Source organism: Megalops cyprinoides, chromosome 19 (genome assembly GCF_013368585.1).
Source record: "Megalops cyprinoides isolate fMegCyp1 chromosome 19, fMegCyp1.pri, whole genome shotgun sequence".
Lineage (NCBI taxonomy): Eukaryota > Metazoa > Chordata > Actinopteri > Elopiformes > Megalopidae > Megalops > Megalops cyprinoides.
Window position 1 is genome coordinate 7,385,718 of NC_050601.1, and position 25,655 is coordinate 7,411,372.

General features: G+C 47.1%; 1 protein-coding gene across 1 annotated transcript; it reads left to right on the forward strand.

The window, feature by feature from the left end:
* Positions 1-632: 632 nt before the first annotated feature.
* LOC118793916 (meiosis inhibitor protein 1) lies at positions 633-25,202 on the forward strand. The gene is made up of 31 exons (XM_036551999.1): positions 633-773; positions 1,173-1,296; positions 2,105-2,155; positions 2,400-2,473; positions 3,892-3,997; positions 5,542-5,745; positions 6,293-6,456; positions 7,162-7,276; positions 7,842-7,958; positions 8,369-8,468; positions 9,441-9,575; positions 9,716-9,824; positions 10,018-10,109; positions 10,686-10,827; positions 12,869-12,980; positions 13,155-13,215; positions 13,726-13,811; positions 14,871-15,027; positions 15,512-15,662; positions 16,163-16,441; positions 16,896-17,076; positions 17,772-17,876; positions 18,005-18,115; positions 18,529-18,686; positions 18,880-18,964; positions 19,319-19,497; positions 21,940-22,021; positions 22,625-22,731; positions 23,464-23,595; positions 24,353-24,468; positions 25,130-25,202. Exons 1-31 carry the CDS (start codon positions 633-635, stop codon positions 25,182-25,184), a joined length of 3,831 nt encoding a protein of 1,276 aa, XP_036407892.1. The 3' UTR covers positions 25,185-25,202.
* Positions 25,203-25,655: the final 453 nt, after the last annotated feature.

Sequence of the window (25,655 nt, forward strand, 5' to 3'; positions counted from 1 at the left end):
ATAGCGTAACATATGCTGAAGTCACATTAACACAATTTGCTGCATATTTCTTCATATAGATAAAATATCAGCCAGTTTAAAAGTTGGATTTCATATTTTTGGATTTCATACCTTTACATATATTATTTTTCATAAAGTATCTAATCATGATCAATACCAAACTTTTACAACCGTCTCAGCAGGGTAATTAGATACACATTTTCTCTACGATGGGTGTCACTATATCCGTCGCTGGTGCAGGGTAACATTGGCGCCAAAATTTTACTTCACTAAGTTTGCTCAACCGCACTGCGAAAACTTAGTAGCCAAGTTTGTGGTGTTTTTTCCGCGCTGTGGTGGGAGAGGGTGACATTTACTGGCTAATTCCCCAGATTCTGTAAGGAAACTGTTGAACCACACAAACTAACAAATAGCCAGCTATTTAAAAGAAAGAGAAATCGTGAGATAAAGAGTAGGTTTGGTGCAGACGACGCATGTAGCATTAGCTAGCTAACCAGGTAGCTGGTTGCTAGTTTGAGGTTATACGCCGTTGCGTGCCTCCTGTCATGCTGTGCTTTGTGATGATTAGCATTTAGTCCCTAATTAAAGAACAATTAACTAATATATTTATAGGTTTTTCAAAAGCGGGTAAAATGTCGAACGTGGATATTGTGTACGAAAAGATTCACTATAGACATGATCCGCGGTGGACTGGCCGCTTGGGTCCCGCTAACGGCGGTACGATGCTCTGTGTCGCCTGCGTTATTGAAATGATGGAGACCGCGGAGGTGTCGGTGAGAATTCAACCCATACATTTCCTCTCAGGCACTTTCTGCCCTTTTCTTTAATATTTACTCTATTCACGTCTAGCTATTCGTATAGACCAGACAGAAGTATTTTAGACCGAGATTGTGTCAGTAAGTACCCAGCTGTATATAGGTATGCATATAGATGTAGATATAGATATGTGAGTCGCACTATATAAAGAGCATCTGTTAACCATAAATTGTTACCACTTGTCAGAACTGGCCATACTTACAGTGTGTATGAGGATGAGGTAGTGACCTTTGTTCCGCTATATCTTTGTATGTGCAACTACTTCTGTCACTAGTGACTTGTGCTTCTTACATCAGAGGCTGTTGTATTAGGAAATAATGGTGTTGCTCCCTCTGCCTAACCTCTGCCTTTCTCAGTCTGTGCGGAAGTCTGTGGTGCTGGCTGGTGTTGGCGGGGTACTGAAGCGCTGTCCTGGGGTGCTGAGGGAGCTGCTGCTACAGGATCACAGGGTCTGCCTCCATTTTGCTGCCTCCTTGCTGGGTAAGAGGATGAGAGAACAAAGATGCAGGCTTCACCCGAACGCTGACTCTATTCCCAGTAAATCTGGAATATAGACTCTGGGTCTTAACCAGACTCAGTGGAAGTAGACATTACATTACATTACATGCATTTAGCAGACACTCTTATCCAGAGCGACTTCCAGCACAATAGATTAGTGTATCCTTTCAATGGAATAAGTGTATCCATTCAATTTAAATGAGCAACAGTGTCAGACCAGGCTAACAATACTCCCAGACCAGTGAGTGCGGGCATAACACTATTTAAGCCCTACCACAAGTTAACTTGTGCGGTCTGACAGAAGCCAAGTATACTACCATACAACAGTCAATAGTACACGGAACCAAAACACATCACAGTAGTACATGTAAAATTAACATCAAATACTTGAGGTAGCAGGTGTTGGGGGGGTGGGGATTGAAGTGGAAGCGAGATGCAGTCTGAAGAAGTAGGTCTTCAGGCCGCGTCGTAAGATGGCCAGTGATTCCACTGTCGTAAGAGACACATACACATTGCATGTGTGGGAACACGTGTTGCGTTCCCACACACGCAAACATATTCTCAGTTACACTCGTACACATTTGCACAGAGATTCACACAGACGCAGACACAGACGTTTTTCACCGAGCCGTGACCCTGCGGGAGAGTGATAGACTTTCACACTTAGGGACCTGTGTTGATTTAAAAAAAAAAAAAAAAAAAAAAAACCACAACTGTTTAACTCAAGTCAATCCAGAAAAAATAAAGCCTTTAGCAGTCTGCCATCAGCAACCTTTCCCTCACTGTGTAGGGATGCTGCACACTGTGGAGGACCAGGCCACCCTGGAGCAAGTCATACAAGGTGAGACAAGGGATGTTGTCTGCACGCTTCATCATTTGATATCATACTGCACCCTGAAGAAACTGGTTCTACCTGATTACTCTATGTGTGTGTGTGCTTATGCCTTGTTTCTTTTGTTGATACAAGAGTCCACCTCTTTGTCAATTTATGTCTTAATATGTGTACAGTGTAAGTGTGGGAGTGACATTAATAATGTCATTAATTAAGTCTGTAGCTGAAGTAAATGCGTGTGCATGTGTTTCAGTGCTGGTTCAGTTGCTGTTGGAGCTGAAGAGTGAGCAGCTGGTGCAGTATGTCCTGGAGGAGGTACACACCCAGGTGAGTTTGATTTGATTAGGCTTGCGTTGACAAGGAGTATTGATGAAAGGCAGTGCGTGGAAAGGTTTTCAATTTGCTCTGCGGTTGAGTTGTGAGGTCGTACCTCTGCTCGTATTGCCGGGACATCTTTCCCATAATTCACGCTGTCAAATGTTTTTGTAGTCGGCAGTTCTACATGAGGCTTGTTCCTCTGCAACAGCCTCTGAACTGGTGATGGAGCGTTTGGTGATGCCAGTGTAATCTTCTGAAACGCCAAGTAGAATGTGTGGAAACCAAGTCCCACTGTGCACCAGGAGCCAAAAGACAAATGGAGGATAGGGTTATCCTCCCGATGCAAACTGAGTAACATATAGCCACTTGAATGAGTTGCGGGGTGTCACGACTGATGTAACGAGGGAACCCTGGCCAACCTATCCACCCCTAAAAAAGGCAGTGTTTTCTGCCCCATTTTTTTTTTCCGGGTTTCCAGTCATTGTCCACAGATGATATGGCCCGGTTCGAACCTGGGCCATAAGGCTCAACCTGCTCTTGGAGCTCAGCTCTGTTCTTTTTGTATTCTTCCTTTCCGTCTTTACTCCCGTCTTTTACACCCTTCCAGCACTTATTTTTTCTCCTTTGCCTTCGGTCTCATGTTTGTCTTGTCTCACGCTCTCCATGGCATGATACTGCTCATTCACCAGCGAGGGAAGCAGGTCTGTGACGGACAGGGGGATGTGGAGGGAGTGTAAATAGTCATTGTGTAACCGTAGAGAGCTGCCCACGTGTTTGGTAAACAGCGAAATCGTTCCGTGGCGCTGTTGTGTCACCTTGAGGATGAGGGATGTGAGTAGGTGAGGGGGGAGGGGGGGGGGCGAGAGCGCTGAGCAGCGGACAAAGGCGTGGTCACGCGATCCGGTCCCACAGAGCTGCCCGTAGGGGAAAAGGCCTCGGAGGTGTGAGCAGGTGGATACAGTCCTGAGGACATGGTGCAGACAGATCCTGTCAGTGTGTCTGTGTGCAGTGTACACTCACTGACTGTCTGTTGGAAAGGCTAATAACAGTCAGCATGCTGAAAATAAAAGGAACAGCCCATGATATGCATGATATCCCTCCTGTTCCTTTCCCTCTGTATATTTAAATTTTTACTTTTCTCTGTCTGCACTGCCTTCTTCCTTTTTCTGTCTTCTCCCCCCCCCTCTCCCTGTCTGATCCCCACATTCCCACTCTTCTCAACCCTCTCTCTCTATCCCACTCCCCATCCCTTCTTTCCCTGTTCTCCCTCCCTTTCTCTCCATCTCCTCTCCATCCTCCCTCACCCCCTCTCTTTTTTCTCTCTCCCTTTCCCTCTCCTTCTCTTTCTTTCCTTCCTCCCGCTTTCTTTCTCCCTTTCTCTCTCCCCCTCACTCTTTCTCCCTCTCTTCCCCCTCTCCGTGCTCCAGCTGTGTGAGCAGTCCAGTGTGCGAGGGTTCCTGCCGACCTTCATCTTCCTGGGGAAGCTGGTGGACTCTGTACCTGCGCTGCCCCAGACCCTGGCCTCTCAGCACAGTGAGGACTTTTACCTGCTGTCTCCTTTCACTCATCTCGAACTATCACTGCGCTGGTGTTTTAATTTGCCGAGGACAAAGAGGGCTCCTCGATGCACACTCTTAATCAAGGAATAAATTAGTTATGCTTTTAATGTCCCCATGTTGGCTGTTTGTGTACATACATTTCATATCCCTGCTACCTCTGCCATCACTGTAGCTAAGACTGCTGCTGGGGTGTGTAAGGGTGTGCCTTCCTTAGGAATGGCTTTAGAGATTGTTAATCCAAGGAATTCTGATGTGTAATCTCTAACATACTCACACAGACACAAGCAAATACACACACGCACGTGCGTGCACACACACACACACACACACACACACACACACAAACAGTTGGAACCTTATATCCCCAGGGAGTTAAATACCTGCATGAGCTGTTTTATGTGGGTTTCAGGACATTAGTCTTTGAATGTGTAAGGAAGCCTGATGTTGGTTCTCTGCCCGAATTCAAGAATGCAGCCAGCATGAAAATAAGGTTAAATTAAAGTAATGAAGCATTTGTTGGGCCAAAATAGTGGTAATGGCAACAAAGCAGCATTGTTAGCCAGCTGTATCATCTGTTGTTAATACAATTATGATTGTAATTTTTCCATCTGTCCATCTGTTTTGTTGATTGTGCACTTACATCAGTACTTGATGTACTGTACATGCATGAATCTACTACAAACTGTGGTCCCAAACTGTCCAGACCAATTAGATGTGTGTTTGTGTGTCTGTGTCTGCATAAATATATGTGTGTGTGTGTGTGTGTGTGTGTGTGCACGCCCACAAGCGCGCGCGCGCGTGTGTGTGTGCGTGTATGCGAGCTTGTGTGTCTCAGAGTGTCTGATATTAAATTTTCCCCTCCCTCATTTCTCTCCCTGTCTTTCCCTCTGTGTCATTGATTTGTCTCAGCCTGCATGCCAGCTTGTTTGAGTACATCGAATGCACTTTATTATGTGTGCGTTTGCGCCCCTATTGACAGTTTGCGTGGGCCTGTCTGCGAACATTTCACTCAATGGGCCTCTTGTCTCATGTGTTTGGACTGACAACAGAAGTGACGGCAGCAGTGGCCAGCTCCGGCTCTGCAGGTGCACGGATCGGTGCTGTGTGGCGTGCTGTGTCGGGATCCTGACACAGACCCTGTCCACAATCACACTGCATGCCACACGCTGCAGCAGAGAAAAGATTATTTAAGGGAAACGGTTTTATTTCACTGAAACGGAGGTCTTTCAGCAGTTGCTTGCCCTTGGGTTTGTTTGGTTTTTTGTCTGGGCAAATGGACCAATTTTCGTTTTTATTTTCATCTCTCTTTTTTTTGTATTGTATTGTTACGTGATGATGTATAATTGTGATTTCTCCCCCAGCAGTGACATTTCGCTCCATTTTACAGTCCATGTGTTTGTACAGTACATGTATCTGTCCATCCTCAAGGCCTCAGTGTTACAGATTCGGATGTTGCCTGTCTCACCCGAGCCGTTTTAACTGGGATGCCTGTATGCCCCCCCCCCCCCCCCCCCACAGTCCCCCTACTGGAGCAGCTGAGTGCGGGACTCCTCTTCCCAGACGAGGCGCTCAAGTCGTCGGTGTGCTACATATTCAGGGGGGTGTGGGGGTGTGCGGTGACGGCCCAGTCCGTCCCCCCGCCCCTCAGGGACAGGCTGTGTGCGCTGCTGTTGCAGACCCTGTCCCAGGCCTGCTCCCCGCAGCTCACCATCAACTGCCTGGGTGAGAAAGCAAAGCACTGACACGCTGGCTAAACCAAAGCCAATGACGTTAATGTTGTTGATGGCAGCATTCTCAGCCAGCAGTGTAGTCAGCTTTTCGCACGCTGAGGAAAATTATAATTGGGTGTGTGTGTGTGTGTGTGTGTCCTGGTTTCCTTAGAAAAGCAAGACTAGTAAATCATATTTTGTGGTGTTTACAATGGGATGGACTGTAAAGGTATTTGAATATGAATGAAAGCCAGTCGGTGTCCTTTGCCAAGCCTTCCAGGCAGTGGAGCCTATGTCTGTGTGTTTTGTGTGGCCAGTTTTGGAATAGCTGCTGCAGGTGGGTTTAGATATGTCACTGTTTATGAACTGTCAATTTTGTAGTTTTCAGTTTTATTCATACTGCACCTTCAGTGTTGTATTCTACCGCAAACTGCTGTCCCAAGACGTCCACACCATTTACCGTGTATCTGTGCATGTAAGCATTTCTGTCTGTGTGTGCGTTTTTCTGCATGTGTGTACCTCTGTCTGTGTGTGTGTGTGTGTGTGTGTGTGTGTGTCAGGCTTTCTGAAGCAGCTGCTGAAGCTGGGTGAGGTGGTGTCAGTGCTGATGAACTGTCACACTGAGCAGGACTTGGCCGAGACACACTGCAGTAAAGACCTGGATCAGCGTCAGGACACCCGCGTCACCCCCAAACGCTGCTCTCTGCCTCTCATCCTCAAAAAGGTCTGTGCTCAGACATTTATAGCCACTCTAAGCGTCACGCAGAAGTTGACCAGAATAAATGACTCTGTGCTGCGTGCCAGACTCCTGTCGGTTCTCTCTTGTCCTCTGTTTCTTTTCTCTTCCTGTTCTGACCTCAGTTCTCCCGCAGACAGTATCTGCATGCGTCCTCCTCTCCAATTTTAGTTTAGAAACCCATGCTGATGCCTGCTGATTTTTATCTGCGCTCTCTCAGCAAAACGCCTGAGCAGAAACCGCCACGTGTTGCCATGTGCTCGTCAGAATACATGATAACTGTTGGGAATATGCAGTAGTAACAGTGACGTGTATGTTCACGCTGAGCGTAGCGATGATATCATCGTTTATGTGTCTATGCTTTTGTGCTTTTTTTTTTTTACCACTTTAAGTAGCTCTCTTTTGGAAGCCCCGGTTGCAGTCCTCCGACACACCAGCTGCGACTATTTTTTTCACCCTGCAAGTCACCCAGAATACTACACTTAGCTATGTACGTGTTGGAGTAGAAGGTGTGGCTTTGCTGACACTCCAGAGCAACCTGCATGCACATGACAAGTCACAGGGCCCGGGGTGTGGGGTTGAACCCGGGACCGTAAAGCTCAGCTTGCGCTCAAGGCGGGCGCCTCGACCACTGAGCTATTCGGGAGCCCCTGTGTCGGTGGTTAAACAGCGGTGTGTTTTCTTTTGCTTTAGCTGTTGCTGAGTGGGGATGAGACACTGCAAGTGGCCAGTGCCCAGTGTATGGCAGCTATCCTGGTGCACTCTCCCAGCCAATACTGCCCCCCCTTCATCGAGGCTGACATACCAGGTGTGTCCAAATGCAGTGGCTCAGTTTTCTCCTTCTATTCTCCCTCTCTTGCTCATCTTCCCTCCCGCTGTTCTTTTTCCCCACATGAGGCACAGGGCTGCGTGGTCTGAACAGCTTCCTCTTGTTTTTCACCTTTTGGCGTTTTTTTGTCTCAAACTCTTCATTGACATTAACCCTCCTCTTTCGCCTGTCTCTGTTCTCCCTCTCTTTATTCTTTTTACTCCTCTCGCTCCTGTGTCTCCTCACCCCTCTCTCTCCTGTCTCTCTCATTTTTCTCCTGCATTTCCCCCCTCTGTCTCTCTTACATCTCTCCCCCCCTCCTGCATCTCTCCCTCTCTCTCTCTCTCTCTCTCTGTCTCTCTCTCTCTCTCTATATATCTCTCTCTCCCATTTCTCCCTCTCTCTCTCCCTCTCTCTCGCCCCCCCCCTCTGTCTCTCTCTCTCTCTCCCTCTCTCTCTCTCTCTCTCTCTCTCCCTCTCTCTCTCACGTCTCAGCCGTCTGTCTCCTGTGTCTTGCCGCTCTTGCTGGCGTGTCTCACCGCTGTCTCTCCCCCTGCCCACTCAGAGTTCCTGTGTGAGCGGCTGTGCAGTCGCAGTGAGGTGCTGCTGTGGTCGGTGTACAGCTGCCTGCTGCTGCTGGCCGAGGACCCGGCCTTCTTCTCCCAGTGTCACTCTGTCTACGGTGAGAGATTGCTGCCAGCCACGAGCGCAGCACGTGGCAGCAGAGAGCACTGTTGCCCTGTTCTCCTGGCAGTACAGTACACCCTTACACATCTGTTTGTCTTGCACTCGTGAAGCTTTATTTGGTAAATCTCATAAAACTAGTGCATTCTGTGTGCCGCTGCGTTAATACAGATAGCCACTGGAAGGTACCGCCAATAGGATCTGAAAATCTGAAGTGCACTGGGAGCATTTCGCTCGATGGAAATGTGTTGCACAATGTTTCCGTTTGATTTACCACTTTTAGTTCAAGGTGAGAAGCAGATCATAGGCACCGCTGGTGCATTCTGCTATGTGAAGATAACTCTCAGGTATGTGTGTGTGTGTGTGTGTGTGTGGGTGTGTGTGTGTGTGTGTGTGTGTGCGTTTCAGGTATCGAGTCTCTGATCCGCAGCCTGAAAGAGGCCCTGAGGCTCAACAGCACGGAGGTGCAGAGACAGGGCCTGCTGCTGCTCACTGAGATACTAGAGAGGTGCGGGAGAGCGCGGGGCCTTCGGGGATAAGCAAAGGGTTACTGTAAAACCAGAGCGTAATGCAGAGAGAGAGGGGAAGGAAATGGGGGGTGATGAGACACGTGGGGGTGAAACAGGAGAGGATTGCGGGGTGCCGGTGTGGTTTAGCGGGTAAGTGGCTCGGTGTGTGTGTCCCAGGGCCCCTATGAGCTTGATTCCCAAAAGGCGCACTGCCACCGTACCCTTTAGCAGGGCTCCAGGCCTTCTTTGCCTCAGTGCACACCCAGCTGTGTAAATGGATAATGTCAGATCTGAGCCATGCACGTCCCCCTGAATAAGGGTGTCTCCTAAGAAAATAAATAGTGTCAGAATTTGAAAATGCTGAAGAAATTAAGTTATGGAGAGGAATGTTTGGCTATGCCATTGGTGGCCAGTGCGTGTCAAATACCACAGGAGAGGAAAAGAAAGGTCACTGTTCAGCTGTTGATTTGTGTGACTTTAATAGCATCGGGTAGCATTGACTTCATGAATTTTAAGACTGGAAAATTTTTTTGAACTGGAAACTGATTGTTTTTTTTTCATTATTAACGAAAATAATTTCATCATTCAGGCAGGGCTACTCCTTTAGACGCAATCAGACAAAAAGGGGGCGATCCATGTGTGAAAAGACATGATTTTTAATCATGGATTGCCCCCCAAGTTTAGAACCACTGCCATTTTATAAAAGGTAACTCCTTAGTTTCTTCTGTTTGTAGCTCACTGGCCGGCACTGCGTTTTGCCTTTATGACAGCAGCTTTTATATTGTATAGCCCATCGGTTATATGTGGTTTGTTTCAGCACTGCCCTTCTCTGCAAGTGTTGTGGCAACAAATGGCTTTGCCACATCTTTTGCCGCGTTGTGTCATAGCAGGGAAGCTGCGGCAAGTATTTGAACTCAGGAAGGTCATACGTGAGAATTTATGTTGGTGTTTGTCACTCGTCTGTCGCCCAGGCAACCGGTCGGGGTGCGCTTGTTTCCCAGCGGCCCCGGGTTCGTGGGCGCGGCAGAAGTGGTGGTGGGCGGAGTCTCGTCCCCTTGCCTGCAGGTGGCCACACAGGCAGCCCATGCTGCCTCCGCCCTCCTCAGGTTGGATGTGCCCCTGTGCTTTCGTATGGATTAACGCATTTGATATGCACAAAATACTTTTCCTGTTCACTCTGACGGGTACCCTCTCTGTCTACATACAGTATGTGCCTCTGTCTGCTTGTCTGGCTGTCTGTTTCCAGAGTGAACCACCAGTCCAGCCCTGTCCAGTACAAGGAGCTTAAGGAGGCGGTTGAGGCTGTTACCGCCAGGTGTACCGAACTGCCCTCACCCACCACAGCGCACCGCAGGGCGGCTGTGAGTTTGAGTGTGTGTACGTGCATCTGTTTGCCTCTTTGTGTCTCTCTGACAGCCTCTGTAGCTCTCTGGTAAATCCTTTAAGACCCACCAGAAAACAAACCAACGGCGTGTTTATTTGTGTGCGGCTGAAGATTGGATTTCTCTTGCTGTGTGAGTGAGTGAGTGCTATTCCTCTGTCTGTCAGGGGACTCGGGCAGGCACAGAGCACAGCAGCCACTCCTCCAGAGCGGGAGGGTTTCTGCTTCAGGCACTGGTCTGCTTCCGAGCAGCCTGCAGGTTAGATACTCACAGCAGGGATCAGAAGTGTTTGGCATACAGACAAATCACAGCTCAGTTGGGGTTTAGCTGCAGCCCGTGTTAGATAGTAATACATTCAGTAATGAATTTGCTTTGCTGACATTAGGTATATGTTATGCAGTAGTAGTGATGTAGTACTATGTTACACCATAGTTAGCCAGAGGGTATTAGAAGCCAGGCTGACAAGCTCTAACATTTTGCAATTAAGGGCTCTCATTATCCTTATTAAGAACATTAGAACTTTCCAAATTCAGCTTTTTCCTATTAACATACTGCACTGAAAGGATACAAAATAGAAGATATTGTAACTTGCGCTATGGACTTGCACACAAAGTATTGCACTTTAGAAATGAAATTCGATTTACATGTTCGAAAAGCTGTACCCCATGTTGCACTAATTCTGCGATGTTTTATCACGTAAAAGGATAAAGCCCAATTGTTTCAATTCAGCCATCAGAGGAGCTTTTAGGTTATTTTTTACCCATTAAAATGCTAAAAAGTGCGGAGGTAACTTGAGTGCGGCTGGGTGACTGAGTGTGACAGCACACTACACAGTCTGGCAGAGCGGTGTGCGGGCGATCCGGGCTTGAGGGAGAACGCCTTCACAGCTCCCGACAGGCAGAGCGAGGACACGCTGGACTCTTTCTGTCTGTACCTGCTGCACCGCTGCGACACCGTCTGCGTCCCAACCGTCACCGTGAGTATTGCAGACCCAGGCTGGTTCCGCGGAGATCCGGACATTAGGTTACACTGCATTATAGTCATTTAGCAGACGCTCTTATCCCGAGTGACTTACGCAGCTTACAGTTTTATCCAGTTACACAGCTGGATATTTACTGGAGCAAAATCGTGCGGTCATTCGGTCTGCTCTGTGGAAGGCAGCTCACTTTTATTCTTTTTGTTTTGTCCGAAGTGTGTCTGTGCTCACTCGCTGTTCTCACGCCCCCCGGCCTGCTCCTGTTCTGTGATGTTGACCTTACAGATCTGACTGTCTCCTCATAATCCTATACACTCTGATCACTTTTATCACTATTGTCACTATTAACTTTGAAATTCAAGCTACAAGTCCACTCAGTTTAGTTTCGCCGAGACACTGTTAAAGCCACTGTGTAAACAGTTCTGTGACTCAGCATTTAATAGCTAAACTTCCTGAGTCTTTAGTTTTTATTGCAGTGTGCAGTATTAACCACAGTTGACCAACTGACAGATGATTTTGACGATATTTTTGATGCTGCTACTCTGCTCTAAAAAAGGAAATGCAGCCGTTTGCGATACGATATAACGATTGCATACATGCCCTCAAACAAGTGTCACAAAATCAAGATCACAAGTGGCACTTAACCAAATTAGAAGTGCTGTATTTTGAATTAAGAATGAAGGACAGTATTATAAACAGCAGGCAAATACCTGCCTTTGCAAGATCATCCCATTTGTCATAGCTAACTGAAGAAAACAGAGACAACCCAAAATTTCTTTTTTAGCACAGTTGCCACATTGACAAAACAGCCTTCAGTTAGTAATACACTGTCCTGCCAAAAGGCAGTGAACACAGGTAATTATGAATAAATGCCTTTATTCCGAGAATCCATAAAATCCATAAAACCATATTGGTCGAAATGACTGCTTCAGTGTGTTGTGGAAGACGCTAATAATTTCTTGTAGAATGTTTGTGCTATTGTGCTGTTGCACTTTTCCTTTAAAGCATGAGTAAACTCCAGTACCGAAGAGGGCTGTCTTGGCCTTGACCTGATTCGGTTTTCCAGTTCATCCGGACAAAGTCCTATCTTGTTAAGGCTGGGATGTTTGTATTATTAAAAAAATGAAAACAAAATGTAATCTAGCGGTTTAATACACTTGTTTTCTCTACCAACTAGCTTGTACCTTTTCTGGCCAACCACTGAAACCTGGTCATGCAGCGCTTCTAATATTGATGACTCCTTATGGCTTTTTGCTTGTGTTTCACTCTGCCTCACTTGTAAGTCGCTTTGGATAGAAGCGTCTGCCAAATGAATAAATGTAAATCAGACATTGGCCCCGTCTCTCTCTTTGTGCCCCGCACCCGAGTGCGGCTTTTAACACTGTTGATCACCAAATCACGCCATCCCCCTGAATGGACGCAAAGACTGTGTTGATCTTCAGGGTCAGGTGATTTGCATGATCTGACCCTGTCTGTCTGACCTGTGCCAGTTTGTCCAGCTAGATGAGGAATCTGACTTTTCTCAGTTGGAAGAGAACCGTTCCCCAAAGCACTGCTGCAGGCAGTACCTGTCTCCTTCTACATGCTGCCGCTTGGTGATGGCATTCGCAAACACCGTGTGAAATCCCATTCCTGTGTAGACGCACAATTTGTGTATACCAAAGAAACCGAGTGGAAAAACTACACGCCTCCGGGCTAGAAACATGTAGGAAAGATATAAAGCATTAGATGACCTGTGATTTTCTGCTGTAGAATTCAGATAACACTGAGTTGATAGTGCTTGGTCCAAAAATCCTCCGACATGGCCTTAAGCTTAGACTGTTTTATGACACTTACCCATCTCCATTTAATCTTATTATTTTTTAATCTTTTTAAAATTTTTATCTCTTTTATTTATCTGTGAAGCGTGTTGTGACACACATTAAACGCGCTGTATGAATAAAATTTGATTTGACTTGCTGAGGGTGTCTGCTGAATGACATACTGACTGAGAAACAATAATAATAATGCATAATCCTCTCCTTTCTCCTCTTGTCTGTAGAGATACTGTGAGAGAGCTGCCAGTGCTTCAGTACTGCAGCAGTTCTTCACAATCCTCTCCTGCCAGTTCTCCCTCCTGCCCGCGCTGATGCCAGCCTTCTCCACCAAACTGGGTACGCAAGAGAAGGAGACGGCATTTGTCGTGCAGATATGATGGAGGCGGGGAAATGTTTGCATGGTTGCTTATGGTTTTCTTCCGGTAACATTACACTACCCCAATTCACGGTTGCGTTCAGCACACGTTTATTTTTTTGTACTGTCAGCTTGATTACCTCTTTACCCTCTAGCCTCATCTGGTTTCTTCAGACTGGCTCTGGAGTACAAAGCAGCCTTCTGTGCAGGAGACAGGTAATGAGAGACAGAGTAGCAGCTTACTGAGAGAGTGTTGTATTGAGAATGTGACATTGGTGGCAGCACAATTGACACCAGGCATTTTGCAAATATCGCCCCCCTGTGGCGATGTTTGGGCGCTGCAGCTGGTGAGTGAGAGTGAGTGACAAGCATTCATTTGCACAGTTTTTCATTTCATGTTTATTTCATGAGGCTGGCTTACAGTAATTGTCCATATGTACTGCAAACCGGAGGTGAAAGAGCACAAAACACATGGTTGTGTGGGAGTATTTTGCTTTATACGCCCAATATCTGTTCGCAGGCTGATTGATGCTTTTGGGCTTTGTAGTCAATATTGTCTTTGTGCAAAATTTGGAAGAATCATGTCATGCTCCAAAATCCTGACCCTGGGAAGGAGCAACAGCCGTTTCAGTGTTGCAATATTTTCTTGGTGGTTGTTGCATGCTGCATGTCTCTGACCTCCTATCTGATGTCCTCCGCCGCACTACCACACCCACTTCCCCCCAGGAACCCAGCCCTGAACGAGGCCTGCTCTGACTTTCTGCAGAGGCTGAGCGTGTCTCTGCTGTCTCAGATGGACACTCACCCACAAGGTACCGCCTACGTGGTTAGAGCATGTGGGTGTGCATATCAGATACAGCATGGGTCTGTGTGTTTGTGGGTTTTTTTGTGTGTGTGTGTGTGTGTGTGTGTGTGTGTGTGTGTGTGTGTGTGTGTGTGTGTGTGTGTGTGTGTGTGTGTGTGTGTGTATGTGTATGTGTATGTGTGTGTGTGTGTGTGTGTGTGTGTGTGTGTGCAGGAGCAGTAGAGCAACTTCCTCAGTGTGTGTTTGTGTGAGGATATGTTGCATATTCCAGCATTTTTGTGTGTGAGTGAGCGCTCGGTCTGTCTCTTAGACTGTGAGAAGATGGAGGGTGTATTGAAGTGGTGCTTGTGTGAGTGATACACTCTGTGTGGGTGTGTGTGTGTCCCTCTCGGTTTCCCTCAGACTGTGAGGAGATGGAGGGTGTGCTGAAGTGGTGCTTGTGTGAGTGATACACTCTGTGTGGGTGTGTGTGTGTCCCTCTCGGTTTCCCTCAGACTGTGAGGAGATGGAGGGTGTGCTGAAGTGGTGCTTGTGTGAGTGATACACTCTGTGTGGGTGTGTGTGTGTCCCTCTCGGTTTCCCTCAGACTGTGAGGAGATGGAGGGTGTGCTGAAATGGTGCTTGTGTGAGTGATACACTCGCTGTCTCGCTCTCTCGCTTTCACTCAGACTTTGAGGAGATGGAGGGCATTTTGAAGTAGGGCTTGTGTGAACGATCTCTCTCTCTGTCTCTCCCCCCTCTCAGACTGAGGACATGGAGGGTGTGTTGAAGCAGTGCTTGTGTGACTGATTCTTTCTCTGTGTGTGTCTCTCTCTCTCTCTCAGACTGTGAGGACATGGAGGGTGTGTTAAAGCGGTGCTTGTGTGACTGATTCTCTCTCTCTCTGTGTCTCTCTCTCTCTCTCAGACTGTGAGGACATGGAGGGTGTGTTGAAGCAGTGTTTGTGTGACTGATTCTCTCTCTCTCTGTGTCTCTCTCTCTCTCTCTCAGACTGTGAGGAGATGGAGGGTGTGTTGAAGCAGTGCTTGTGTGACTGATTCTCTCTGTCTCTCTCTCTCTCTCTCAGACTGTGAGGAGATGGAGGGTGTGTTGAAGCGGTGCTTGCCTTCTCTATGCTGCCGTCTGTCGGAGTGGCCCTCCCTGCTGTGTGAGGCAGCAGGGCCCAGGGTCACACAGTACTGCCTGCTCACCCTGCTCTACCTGGCCATGCAGCACGGGGACAGGTACAGCCACAGACGCACACATCAGTGTGTCAATGACAGTGTGTGGATCTTAGGTGTGTTCCTATCAGTGTGCCATTGACACCGTGTCCGTCTCAGATGTGTTTATTTTAGGGTGTCAGTGACAGCGAGTCCATTTCAGATGTGTTTCAGGGTGTCGGTGACACTGTGTCTATGCCTGCTGTGCTATTTTCAGTGTGTCAGTGACAGTGTGTCTGTCTCAGACGTGTGACCTTCACAGCGTGTCATCAAGTGCGTCAGTTTAAAACTCAGTCCGTAATTGACGGCTTGTCAGCCCTGTCCTGCCGCACTGTGAACATGCACTTCAACATGCACGTCACTTTCCGGCCTGCTGATTTTCCCTTCAGTGGTTAAAGTGCAGATGGGAGAAAATGAGGGGGTGGTGTAAACATTGTGGACCCAGTGATTTGCATACTGCTGGAGTGTGCCTCAGTTTGGCTGTGTGTGTGTGTGTGTATGTCTGCAGGTTGCTGCCCGAGCCCAGCATGTTCTCCTCTGTGGTGGCGGTGCTGTGCTCAGTACAGGAGCAGGGAGGCAGTGCCCCTCCCCCCTGTGTGCTGAGAGCCGGGCTCTACCTGCTGTCTGTCACCCAGGAAAAGAGCCCCAACCTGGACTGGGTAAATGACAGCACAGAGACCCTGACTGCATTCTTTCTACCAGATCCTATACAAATGGCAGTGTGAGAAGTCTGCAGACCTTCACCCAGCTCAGACCCCCAGAGCTTCCACAGAAGCTTCTGTTTTTTTGATTGTTTCTTCTCCAGATTAGGTTGTTCCTGTTGATTTCACCCAGACTGAGAAGCATCCATGGGGATGCTCCTCACTACCCTTTAGCGAAACCTTGACAGGCAACATTTATATATTTTTTAGACCTCTCATTTCTCACCTGCCTAACCGAAGGATGCATCTGTCTGTTTTTATCTGTTTTTCTCTCACTCTTAAGATGTGCCACAAGGTCTGTGTTTTCTGTAGCCAGTTCCTCTCTTTGGCCTTTTTTATTTAACAGTGTGGGAAGAGTAAATGAAAAGCTCTATCTCAAAGCTCTCTCTCTCTCTCTATCTCCTGCTCTCTCACTCTTTTGCTCTCTCACTCTTTCGCTCTGTCTCTGCCTTCCTCAGGCTCCCCTTAACTGCGTCATTAAAGCCCTGTCGAGCTGCCCCCATTTCTCCTCCATCTACACCCACCACCACTCCCTGCTGTACTTTGTCTTCCGCTACCCGGAGCTGGCGGAGAGGTTTGGGATGAGGGTTCTGGAGCTCTGGCTCACGCACGGAACCGGGTCTGAGGGAGGTGATGGAGAAGAGGCACCGGACCCCTCCAAACCGGAGCAGAACCGGAACACCTTGGTCCTGTTGTCTTTGGTGGAGAAGAACCCAACTTCTGTCTTGACCCTGCTGGTGAGAGATGTGTACTACATCCAGGCAGTGCCCTGCGACCTGGAAATACAGTACCTCCACATGGAAACAACAATCTACTACTGAAAGTAAAATATGAAACACTCTTTCCCTTTAAACCAGACACCTCATGTCTCACTGACCTTGAGTCTTACCCATGGGGATCCTTATCTCAATCATACTTTTTACTCTTGAGCATGTGGACTGTTCAGAATTTTGGCTAGTTTAATGAGCAAACAGCTCAATACAGAAGTAGGATGCTGTTTCGCTCACCCTGCCACCCCCGGGAGCTAGATATTCTGTGAACATCTCAGCGTGCACTTCTCAACACCCATCCTAAATCCATCCCAAACCCCCCCCCAACCTTGAGATCTCTATTTGAACTGTACTGTATTGTCTCACAGTCCTCTCAGTTTGAACTGCAGTGTTGAAACAGCCTTGTTGTTGTGGCGAGCAGGGCATCGTGTGCACCAGAGAGACACAGGCGGCCTGCAGCGCCCTGGCGGTACTGAGGAGCTTCCTGCTGGCCCGAGCCCGCTGCGACTCCGCCATCTCCGCCCTCCTTCGGCCCCGTCTGCTGCAGGTCCTGCAGAGATTGGCTGTGGAGGACGCCGAGGGTCACGGGGCGGGGCAAGGAGGTGAGCCACGCTGAAACACACTTCAACTTCGGTATTGCAGGGGTGCAGCTCCCCGGAAAGTAGGGAGTTATGGGATAGCATATTACAGTGTTTATCTGAACACCATGAAAAGCTTTAGTTAAAAGACACCTGGACTTGTTCTGTAAGAAGGTAAGTTAAGGGGAATGTTTACAAGGACATATTGAGCTTTTGACTTGGAAAATACTTTGTCCATCTAATTAAGTATTTTCCCTGAGGATTCATTTGTGTAGTTATTGACTTTTTTCAACACCTTAGAAGTGTATTTCAAGTTTCTTCTTCAAGATGTATAACATGAAAGTTGTAAGGTATAACTGATTTAGTAGTTGTTTTACATTACATTAAATTATTGTCATTTAGCAGATGCTCTTATCCAGATCGACTTACACAGGTTAGAGTCTTTACATGTTATCCATTTATACAGCTGGATATTTACTGAGGCAATTCAAGGTTTAACAACCTTGCCTAAGGGTACAGCAGCAGTGGCCCAGCGGGGAGCTGAACCAGCAGCCTTTAGGTTACGAGCACTGCTCCTCACCACTATGCTACACTGCCAGCCCACCTGTTCTGTTTTCTAAAAAGAACAGCTCTAGTAACATGTGTGCTTACTTTTCTAAATATTCCCCATTTTATTTGATTGAAAGCGTATGTAGTCCTGTTTCCAACACCCTCTCCAGCGCCCAGCCCGCTGCCCCTGGTCCTACAGCTGCTGTGCCTGGTCCAGAGCGGCGTCTCCGCGGAGACAGAGATGGACGGCACCGACTTCAAGCTGCTGTACCACGGTGAGACCGCCAGCTCCCAGCACTTTACAGGGGTGCTGAGAGTGTCTCTGTGTTTCCACCCCTCTTTCTCTCTCTTTTCTTCTTGTACTCTCTCTCTCTATCTCTCTCTCTCTCACCCTCTCCTATAGTGAGCAACCTGGTAGGGAAGTTGAAAGTCTCCTGTACAGAGTTGCTGCTGCCGGCCCTAAACTACTTGTACTGCTGTGTGGGGCTGTCTCCAGCGCACTGCGTTGACAGGGGTGAGTGACTGCCGAAAGTAAGGCAATCAATCAAGCCATCAATGCAGTGCTATATACCATAGTGCCCTTGACGGGAGGGCAGTCGCAGAACTCATATCCATAATGCAGCAGATTGAAGCTCAAACACGCTGTATGGAAATGACCTTGGAAGGTCAGACCCTCATACACTCATACACACACAAACTCTCTCACATCCACACACATATACACACACACACACACACTTATATATGCACACCCATGCAATACTACCACATGTGCACACTCACATGCACACACGCACATGCACACTCTCTCCAACACTCACAAACAGCCCCATACACACTTTTTGAAAGCTTTCATTAACTTGTTTACTGGCCTGTATTTTCACTTGTGTTTATTGACCCTGGGACTGAGCTTTCTGTCTCTTCTAGCTGTGTCCATGTTACTGTGTAACACTGGGCTAATGGACCAACTCCAGGCAGTGCTTAACCTCTCCCCCTCCCCCTCCTCCTCCTCCTCCTCCCTGCTGTGCTGTGCCCGCCTGCTCCTGTCCTCCCTCGTCCGCCTACAGCACACCCACTCTGCAAAGGTGCGCCGGGGTTTAGTCAAAGTGCACTCTATTTTAGAAATCGCTCATGCACAATTATCCGGTCAGAGCTCCGGGATCTAATAATGGAAAGGTCTCTCCTGCCGTTTCCTCATTGCTCTGTGGACGATCACAAAATAAGAGCTCTGACTTCCTCCTGAGGAATCCCTCTCCCTCTCTTCTCGTTTATTTCCAGGTCCACAAAAGCATTGCTCTGGACCTGGACAGAACTGTGCAGCTCCTTGTCCTTGAAAAGAGAAAGACAGACAGCCTTTTACTGGGTAGGGCTGTGTAACACAAGTTTTCCATTATAATAAGTGAAAAGAGTGTAGATACAATCGTCACATATTATGCGGTTTCTCTGCCCTCTGCAAGCACGCAGGTTCTGTTGGCAGTATGATGTATGAGCCGGTCTCCACTGCTCCTTCCTCTTGTTAATTGTCTCCTCTCTTCCTTAGCGAGTTCTTTGCCATTTAGAATAAATTTGATGGAAAAAATTAGTTTGCTTCTTACATTGACTCCTCCCTTTAGCTTTAGCCAGTATGCTAAAACACAGGTTCTGCCCCTTCCATCATGTGCTTTTGCCCCCTCTCCTCCTCTTTCCTCACCCCCTCATCCCGCTGCCCCTCCCTCAGCCAGTTTCCTCAGGCTGCTACAGACGGTTCTGGATGTGGACCTCCAGTCCCCCTTGGTCACCCTGACCGCCATTCCCAGCACACAGCGCCCCCTGCAGGGCGCAGAATCAGCGCTGTACCCGCTGGGGTCCCACAGGGCACACTGCCTCATTACAGCACTGTACAGCCTTCTGCTGCAGGTCAGTACAGCGCACCACAGCACAGTGTACCGTATGATGGGAGTATCGACACACCTGTGTAGCATAGTGGTTAAGGAGCAGGACTCGTAAATGAAAGGTGGCCAGTTCAGTTCCCCGCTGGGACACTGTTGCTGTACCCTTGGGCAAGGTACTTAACCCACAGTTGCCTAAGTAAATATCCAGCTGTATAATTGGATTACATTGTAAAAAAAACTGTAACTGATGTAAGTTGATCTGGATAAATGCCTGTTATGTAATGTAATGCAGTTCTCTGACTCTGGCTTGCTGCCTCCTCTATGTTCTCACCTGCGTACAGTGGGTGACAGGCTCTTTAATGTGCTGTGCTTCATCACTGTGTAATAGCGTCCCGGAAGACATCAGTCAAATTCCTGCCTGTTTTGAAAGATAAACTTAAAATTCACTAATGTAAGCTTCCCTTTTTCTTAATCTTCTCTCTTCTCTACTTTCTCTACTCTCCTTCCATGCCATGTCCATATAAATGCTGACATCTGTGGTGCAGTCCTGAAACATTGTAATATGTTGTTGTAGCTGTGTTTTTCATTTTCATTATCGTTATAATGTCTTTGAGTTAGCACACTGAAACTCTTTTGCATGGTTAGCACCATATAAAGTAGCATTTTGCTGCATATATGGCTGTGTTTGGCGTGCTGCTTCATCCCCACATCGTGTGGCCCACCGCCTTGGGCCAGACCTCCATTTTCTGCCTTGGTGATGATGTAACTGTCCCGTATCCAGGATTAGAGCAGAAACTCTTGCAACTTCTTCCTCCGCCATCTGCCCTACTTTTTTATATTTGTCATTGTTGGGGGGGAAAATTATTTTAAGTGTTACCATACCCCTCCTCTCTCGTTTTCTCACTCTCTTTCTCTGCCTTGCTCTTTCCTCCCTCTTCCTCCTCCTCTCTCACTACCTCCTCCTGCCTAGAGGTCCTTACAGGTCCACCAGGGCCTGAGAACCAAACGTGATCTGAGAGTGTTTTCGGTCGATCGAGTCAGATTGGGGTTGGGCGTGTCGGTTGCCAGCTTCACTGCTGAACCCAGGGACATGCAGTGTTGCACGGGTGTGAAGTGAAAATACAATAATAAAAAGGATACCTTTAGAAAGTAGGTCACAGCTAAACATGAGAGCAAAGACTTCCATGAAAAAATAATGACAGAAAAAAAACCATTGCTATGATGACACTCTACTTACCACACTGCTGTTTCTTCTGTTAAAATGCTCTTTATACTTATAATTAACAGACATTTACGCCTCTCAGATTTTTTAAAGAATGATTTATCTAGGTTGCTGACTGTAGAAATTTATGTCATGCATTTGGTTTAAGTCTGAGCTTTAGCTGATCCTGAAGTTCTGGGAATTTTTCACCTGTAGCTAAATGCAGCCACATATTTCCTTTAGCTCTGCTTCAAATAAGTGAGCATTACCTAGATCTTCTGTGTGTGTTTTTAAAATGCATTTTTAGTAATATATAAAAATGTACTCCTGAGCATATCAGCTAGTTGTAGGCATCAGACAATAGCTAGTTGGGAATGTGTATCAGGTTGGGTTTACTGTAATGTGTGACGTTTTTGCTTTACATTGGGGATCAGTCCGCCAAGAGAGTAATGTTTGATTGTTACATTTAAATGTAGTTGCTTAGCACAGCGTTTCCCAACCCTGCTCCTGAAGGCACACCGTCCTGCATATCTTCTATCTATCCCTGCTCTACCTACCTGACTGAACTCATCAGTGGCACTTTTGATTAGCTGAGCACACCTGATTTAGTCAAGCAGGAAGGATACATAGAAGATATGCAGGACAGTGTGCCTCCAGGAGCAGGGTTGGGAAACACGGGCTTAGCAGACGCTCTTATCCAGAGTGGCTTACATAGGATACAATTCTTACACAGTACCAGTCAAATGTTTGGACATACCTGATTAAGATAATGGCAAACATGAATGCAAAGACATTTTGATCTAAAGAAATATGCTTAAATGACTGAATTTTTTTCTTAGACAAATATAAATCATGATGTTGAAGCCTATGTATGAATTTCTTTCCAAAAATTTTAATTAAGAAAATAAAAATTATTTTGAAGAATGTAATATATAAGATAGCTTTGATTTGTTTATAACATTTCTTTGGTCACTGCATAATATCATTTGTGTTGTGTCATAGTTTTGTCTTCTAAAATGTGGAAAACAGTAAACATAAAGAAAAGTGTGTCCAAACTTTTGACTGGTACTGTTTATAACCTGTTTATACAGCTGGTTGCCCTGGAGTACATCCAACTGGCAACTCTTTGGGTTAAGAGCCCTCCTCCTTGCCACTACACCACACTGCTGCCACATTGCCTGCGTTGTTGAACAGGTGCAGTGAGACTAACGTGGATTTTGTGAAGAGCTCTTCTCCTGACTGTGTTCGTCTGTGCTTCTCCCTCAGAAGCAGGAGCTGTTGTTGAGCGGGTCAGCGAACTGCCTGGGGTCTCTGCTGGGGTTTCTAAGCAGGAGGAGTCCTGACACAGGTACCGACTTGCGCTACATTCACATGGGGAAGGTCTGACGCGTTGCCTCAAAGTGGAAGTCATTATTTTTCTGTGTCACCGTTTTTTTTTTTTTTCCACACTTGCACTAGAAACACAAACCAGCCAATCAGGTGATGGTGGGGGAATTAATTGGCGTCAATCACAGTGATTTTCACACTGCATCTGTCCAGGCCTTCTTCATGAAGGAGATGCTTGTTCTCACCGCCTTGATATATCCACAGCTTTTTAATAGCCTTGCCATGGGCATTTCATTCCAGCACGTATCCTCTCATTATAGCACTTACATTTGCATTTAGACATTTATTTGGCAGACGGTCTCATCCAGAGCGACTTACAGAGCAAAGCAACAATGCGTCTCCCTGCCGGTGGCTATGCGCTGATTTCAGCTCAAAGTGAACACACCGTCTTGCTAAATGTCGAATTTCGGGTCCCGCTGTTGGCGTGACAAATGCGCATTTGCTCTGCTCAGGCACTCACATATTTAACATAACCGACAGAAATGAGTAATGTAACTGGATGTGAATACAGTAGCTGATGTTTTCCAGTGAGTCCTCTATCCCTGTCTTGGCTGTGTGTCCTCAGCCCTGCATGTGGCCCGGCAGCCCTGGAGCCGCTTCCTGGTCTACGCCCTGCTGAACTCTGGGGAGAGCTGCCTGCTGCACCCGGCCGTGCTGCAGCTCCTCAGTCTGGTGATTCTCCCCCCTTCCTCCTCCTGGAACTGCATGGGATGCAATGTGTGGCGATGTGTTACCACAAACAGCACAGGAGACACTGCACACACTGCGGGAGACGTTGTATTCAGTGTGACTTAGTCAGCACATTTGCCAAGATGACTAGGTCCAGTCATAAATGACCATTGTTTTAAGACTGAAAGTGGGGGGGTCCATTGGCAAGGTGCTTGTTTAGAGTGCAGGCAGAGCTCAACACCCTGAGTTAAACACCGGCTGCATCATTTACTACAATGACCTGCAGCCCACATCAGTGGAGATGGCTTTATTCCCGCGGGTGTAGGGGTGGATAGGTTTCACCAGGGTTTCGTCATCTCACCGTTTCAGGTATGCTGTGATTGGCCAAGCGCCTTCAGGTTGCACAGATGACATGAGTGGAGCACTGTCCATCCTCCAATTGGCACCTGCTTAACTGTGGTGCACTGTGGGACTTGTAGTGTAAAAAATAGTTGTTAGCTTGAGTCCTCCAAGAGTATTGGAGGGATGCATTTGTCCTGTGTCAGCGTTCCTCTGCAACTGCAGAGAATGCCACGGTGAGATGATCCTAACATACAATAACAAGAGTGGTTGTATAAAGGCTGCAAAAAGAGGAGAGTGGGCGAGATGGGGTTGGGGGGAGTCGTCCTAACTAAGAAGCAAAGGAAAAAGGAGTGTGTTCTGGTGGGAGCCCTATGTTGTTGTGTTACTGTGCAGCTGGTGAGGTTTGGCAGTAAGACGGTCCTCTGGGACCCTGACCTGGAGCAGGTGTTTGAGGTGGTGGACAGAAGAGGACTGAAGGAGCTTGGAGAAAGCACAGTGCAGGCCCTGAAACAGCTGCTCACACAGGTACTCACACACACACAGGTACACACACACACACACACACACACTCACTCACTCACTCACTCACTCACTCACTCACATACATACTCATGCAGTTTCTCGCACTCACAGCAAACTTTTTCATTATATTACTTATAATGTGCCTGGGACTCTGAAGTCTCTCAGTGACTGCTGAGCCTTGACCCACAGGTCAGTGAGCAGACATTATTAGCACCTTAACTTGCTTTTCAAAATTGGAGAGAGAATTTTGCAGATGCACACTGAGTTAATATTGAATTAATTTAATCAGACATCTGAGTTAATTTGTTTTACAGCTGATGTTAAAGGTCATTGACAAATAAAAGACTGCCTTCTTTATTCATTAGTCATGCGTATTGCCACTTGTGAACACGCTTCTCTCCACACACACACACAAACACACACTCACATACAAACACACATACACACACACACTCACTGAGATGGTTATGTAAAACAGCCAGGGCTTAAATGAGTGGTGCAAAAAAACTGCTTGAGAATGAGGAAAAAAACTCATTATATCTGAAACCTATATATATTACATTACAGAAAAACTATGTTTTAGACACTGTCTTTGGCAGGCACAGTTTATCTGAAATGAAAGCATCTGTCAGTTAGCCAGTATGTTTTTAATCCTTCCGGTTTACTGTCTGTCATTTAAATGATAATAAATACATACTTTCAGTGTTCTGCTGCAAATGGCCACGTTTGCCAGACTGTGTGTGCCTCTCTGCTGTTCCAGGTCCTCGGCGGTATCTCCCACGAGGGCCCCACACTGAAACACAGACAGAGAGCTCAGAGTCTGCTGGACTCCCTGAGCTCTCTGCCTGCCTCTGACACCCAGCACGACCGCGTTCTGTATCCTTCGCGTCTGTGGTGTGTCTTTGTGCAACCACACTGTCTGCCCTCATCACCCACCACCTTACCTCCCTTCTCCCTGGGACACACCCGTTCCACGCACCCATCGCCAGTAAACTGTGTGGATCACACAGGCTGTACATTTCTTGAACTACATGATAGCATTCTCTGCCCAATATGCAGCAGCAGCCCCACTCTCTCCAGTGCTCACCATGGTTACTGTAGTCTCTGTGCACTGTACTGTATCATGCCCACACCAGACTGACATTTCACCCTGCACCAGAACCACTCCACTCTGCTACTACTACTACAGCTATTAGCCACGGAGGGCTGCAAGGTTTTCCTACCCTCTTTAAATCACTCGTGCCCTCTGAACAGGAAAGGGCAGGTACATTAGTTAAATCAAGACAATAATGAATTGAATGAGGGCGGTTAAGTGGCGCCTGGATTGACCACCTGCAGGCACTGGAGCGTTTCAGGCCTCCGGCACTATGGGTTGTTAGATACTCCGATATACCTGCACTTGTTCTGTACGTGGAATCCAACAGAGCACCCTATTACAGCGCAACGACCGTTCTATACAACGTAGCTGCACAGCGGCTCCATCATAACCCGGTTGCCAATTAAACTGCTGGTATTTCCTTAACCGATTCTTTGTCAGACGTGCTGGAGAACTGTCCGTTTGTCTGTCTGACTTCACAGTGAAAACGGGGTAACAGTGAGGGGCATAGCACACGAATATCAGCTCAGTATTATGGTGGTCTAACAATGCCCACATGGGCATCGTCGGAGGTGCCTATTATTGTGGCGTTTCTCATAATTCTTAATGTATTGCATCGTATTCCAGTAAATATTTTTGCAAGTTTATTTGGGTGAGTGTTTTACTTACTACAAAAAATACGATGGATTTCATGGTTAACTAAAACCCATACGGTTTGCTGGTGGACCGACGCGCTAAAACCAAAGAACCAAACTTGTCGATGTCTGAATTACTCGATCTTAACATTTTCATTTACATTTTGGCACTTGACAGATGCTTGTATGCAAAGCGATTTAAAACGAAAGAATGATATATGTCCAAACCAAACGTTATTGTCCTATTCCTTAAAAAGTACTATATTTTCTGAAAATATATAAATAACCCTTAGTTGCGATGGAAATGCTTTCGGCGGTTTTGCTCCGAACAC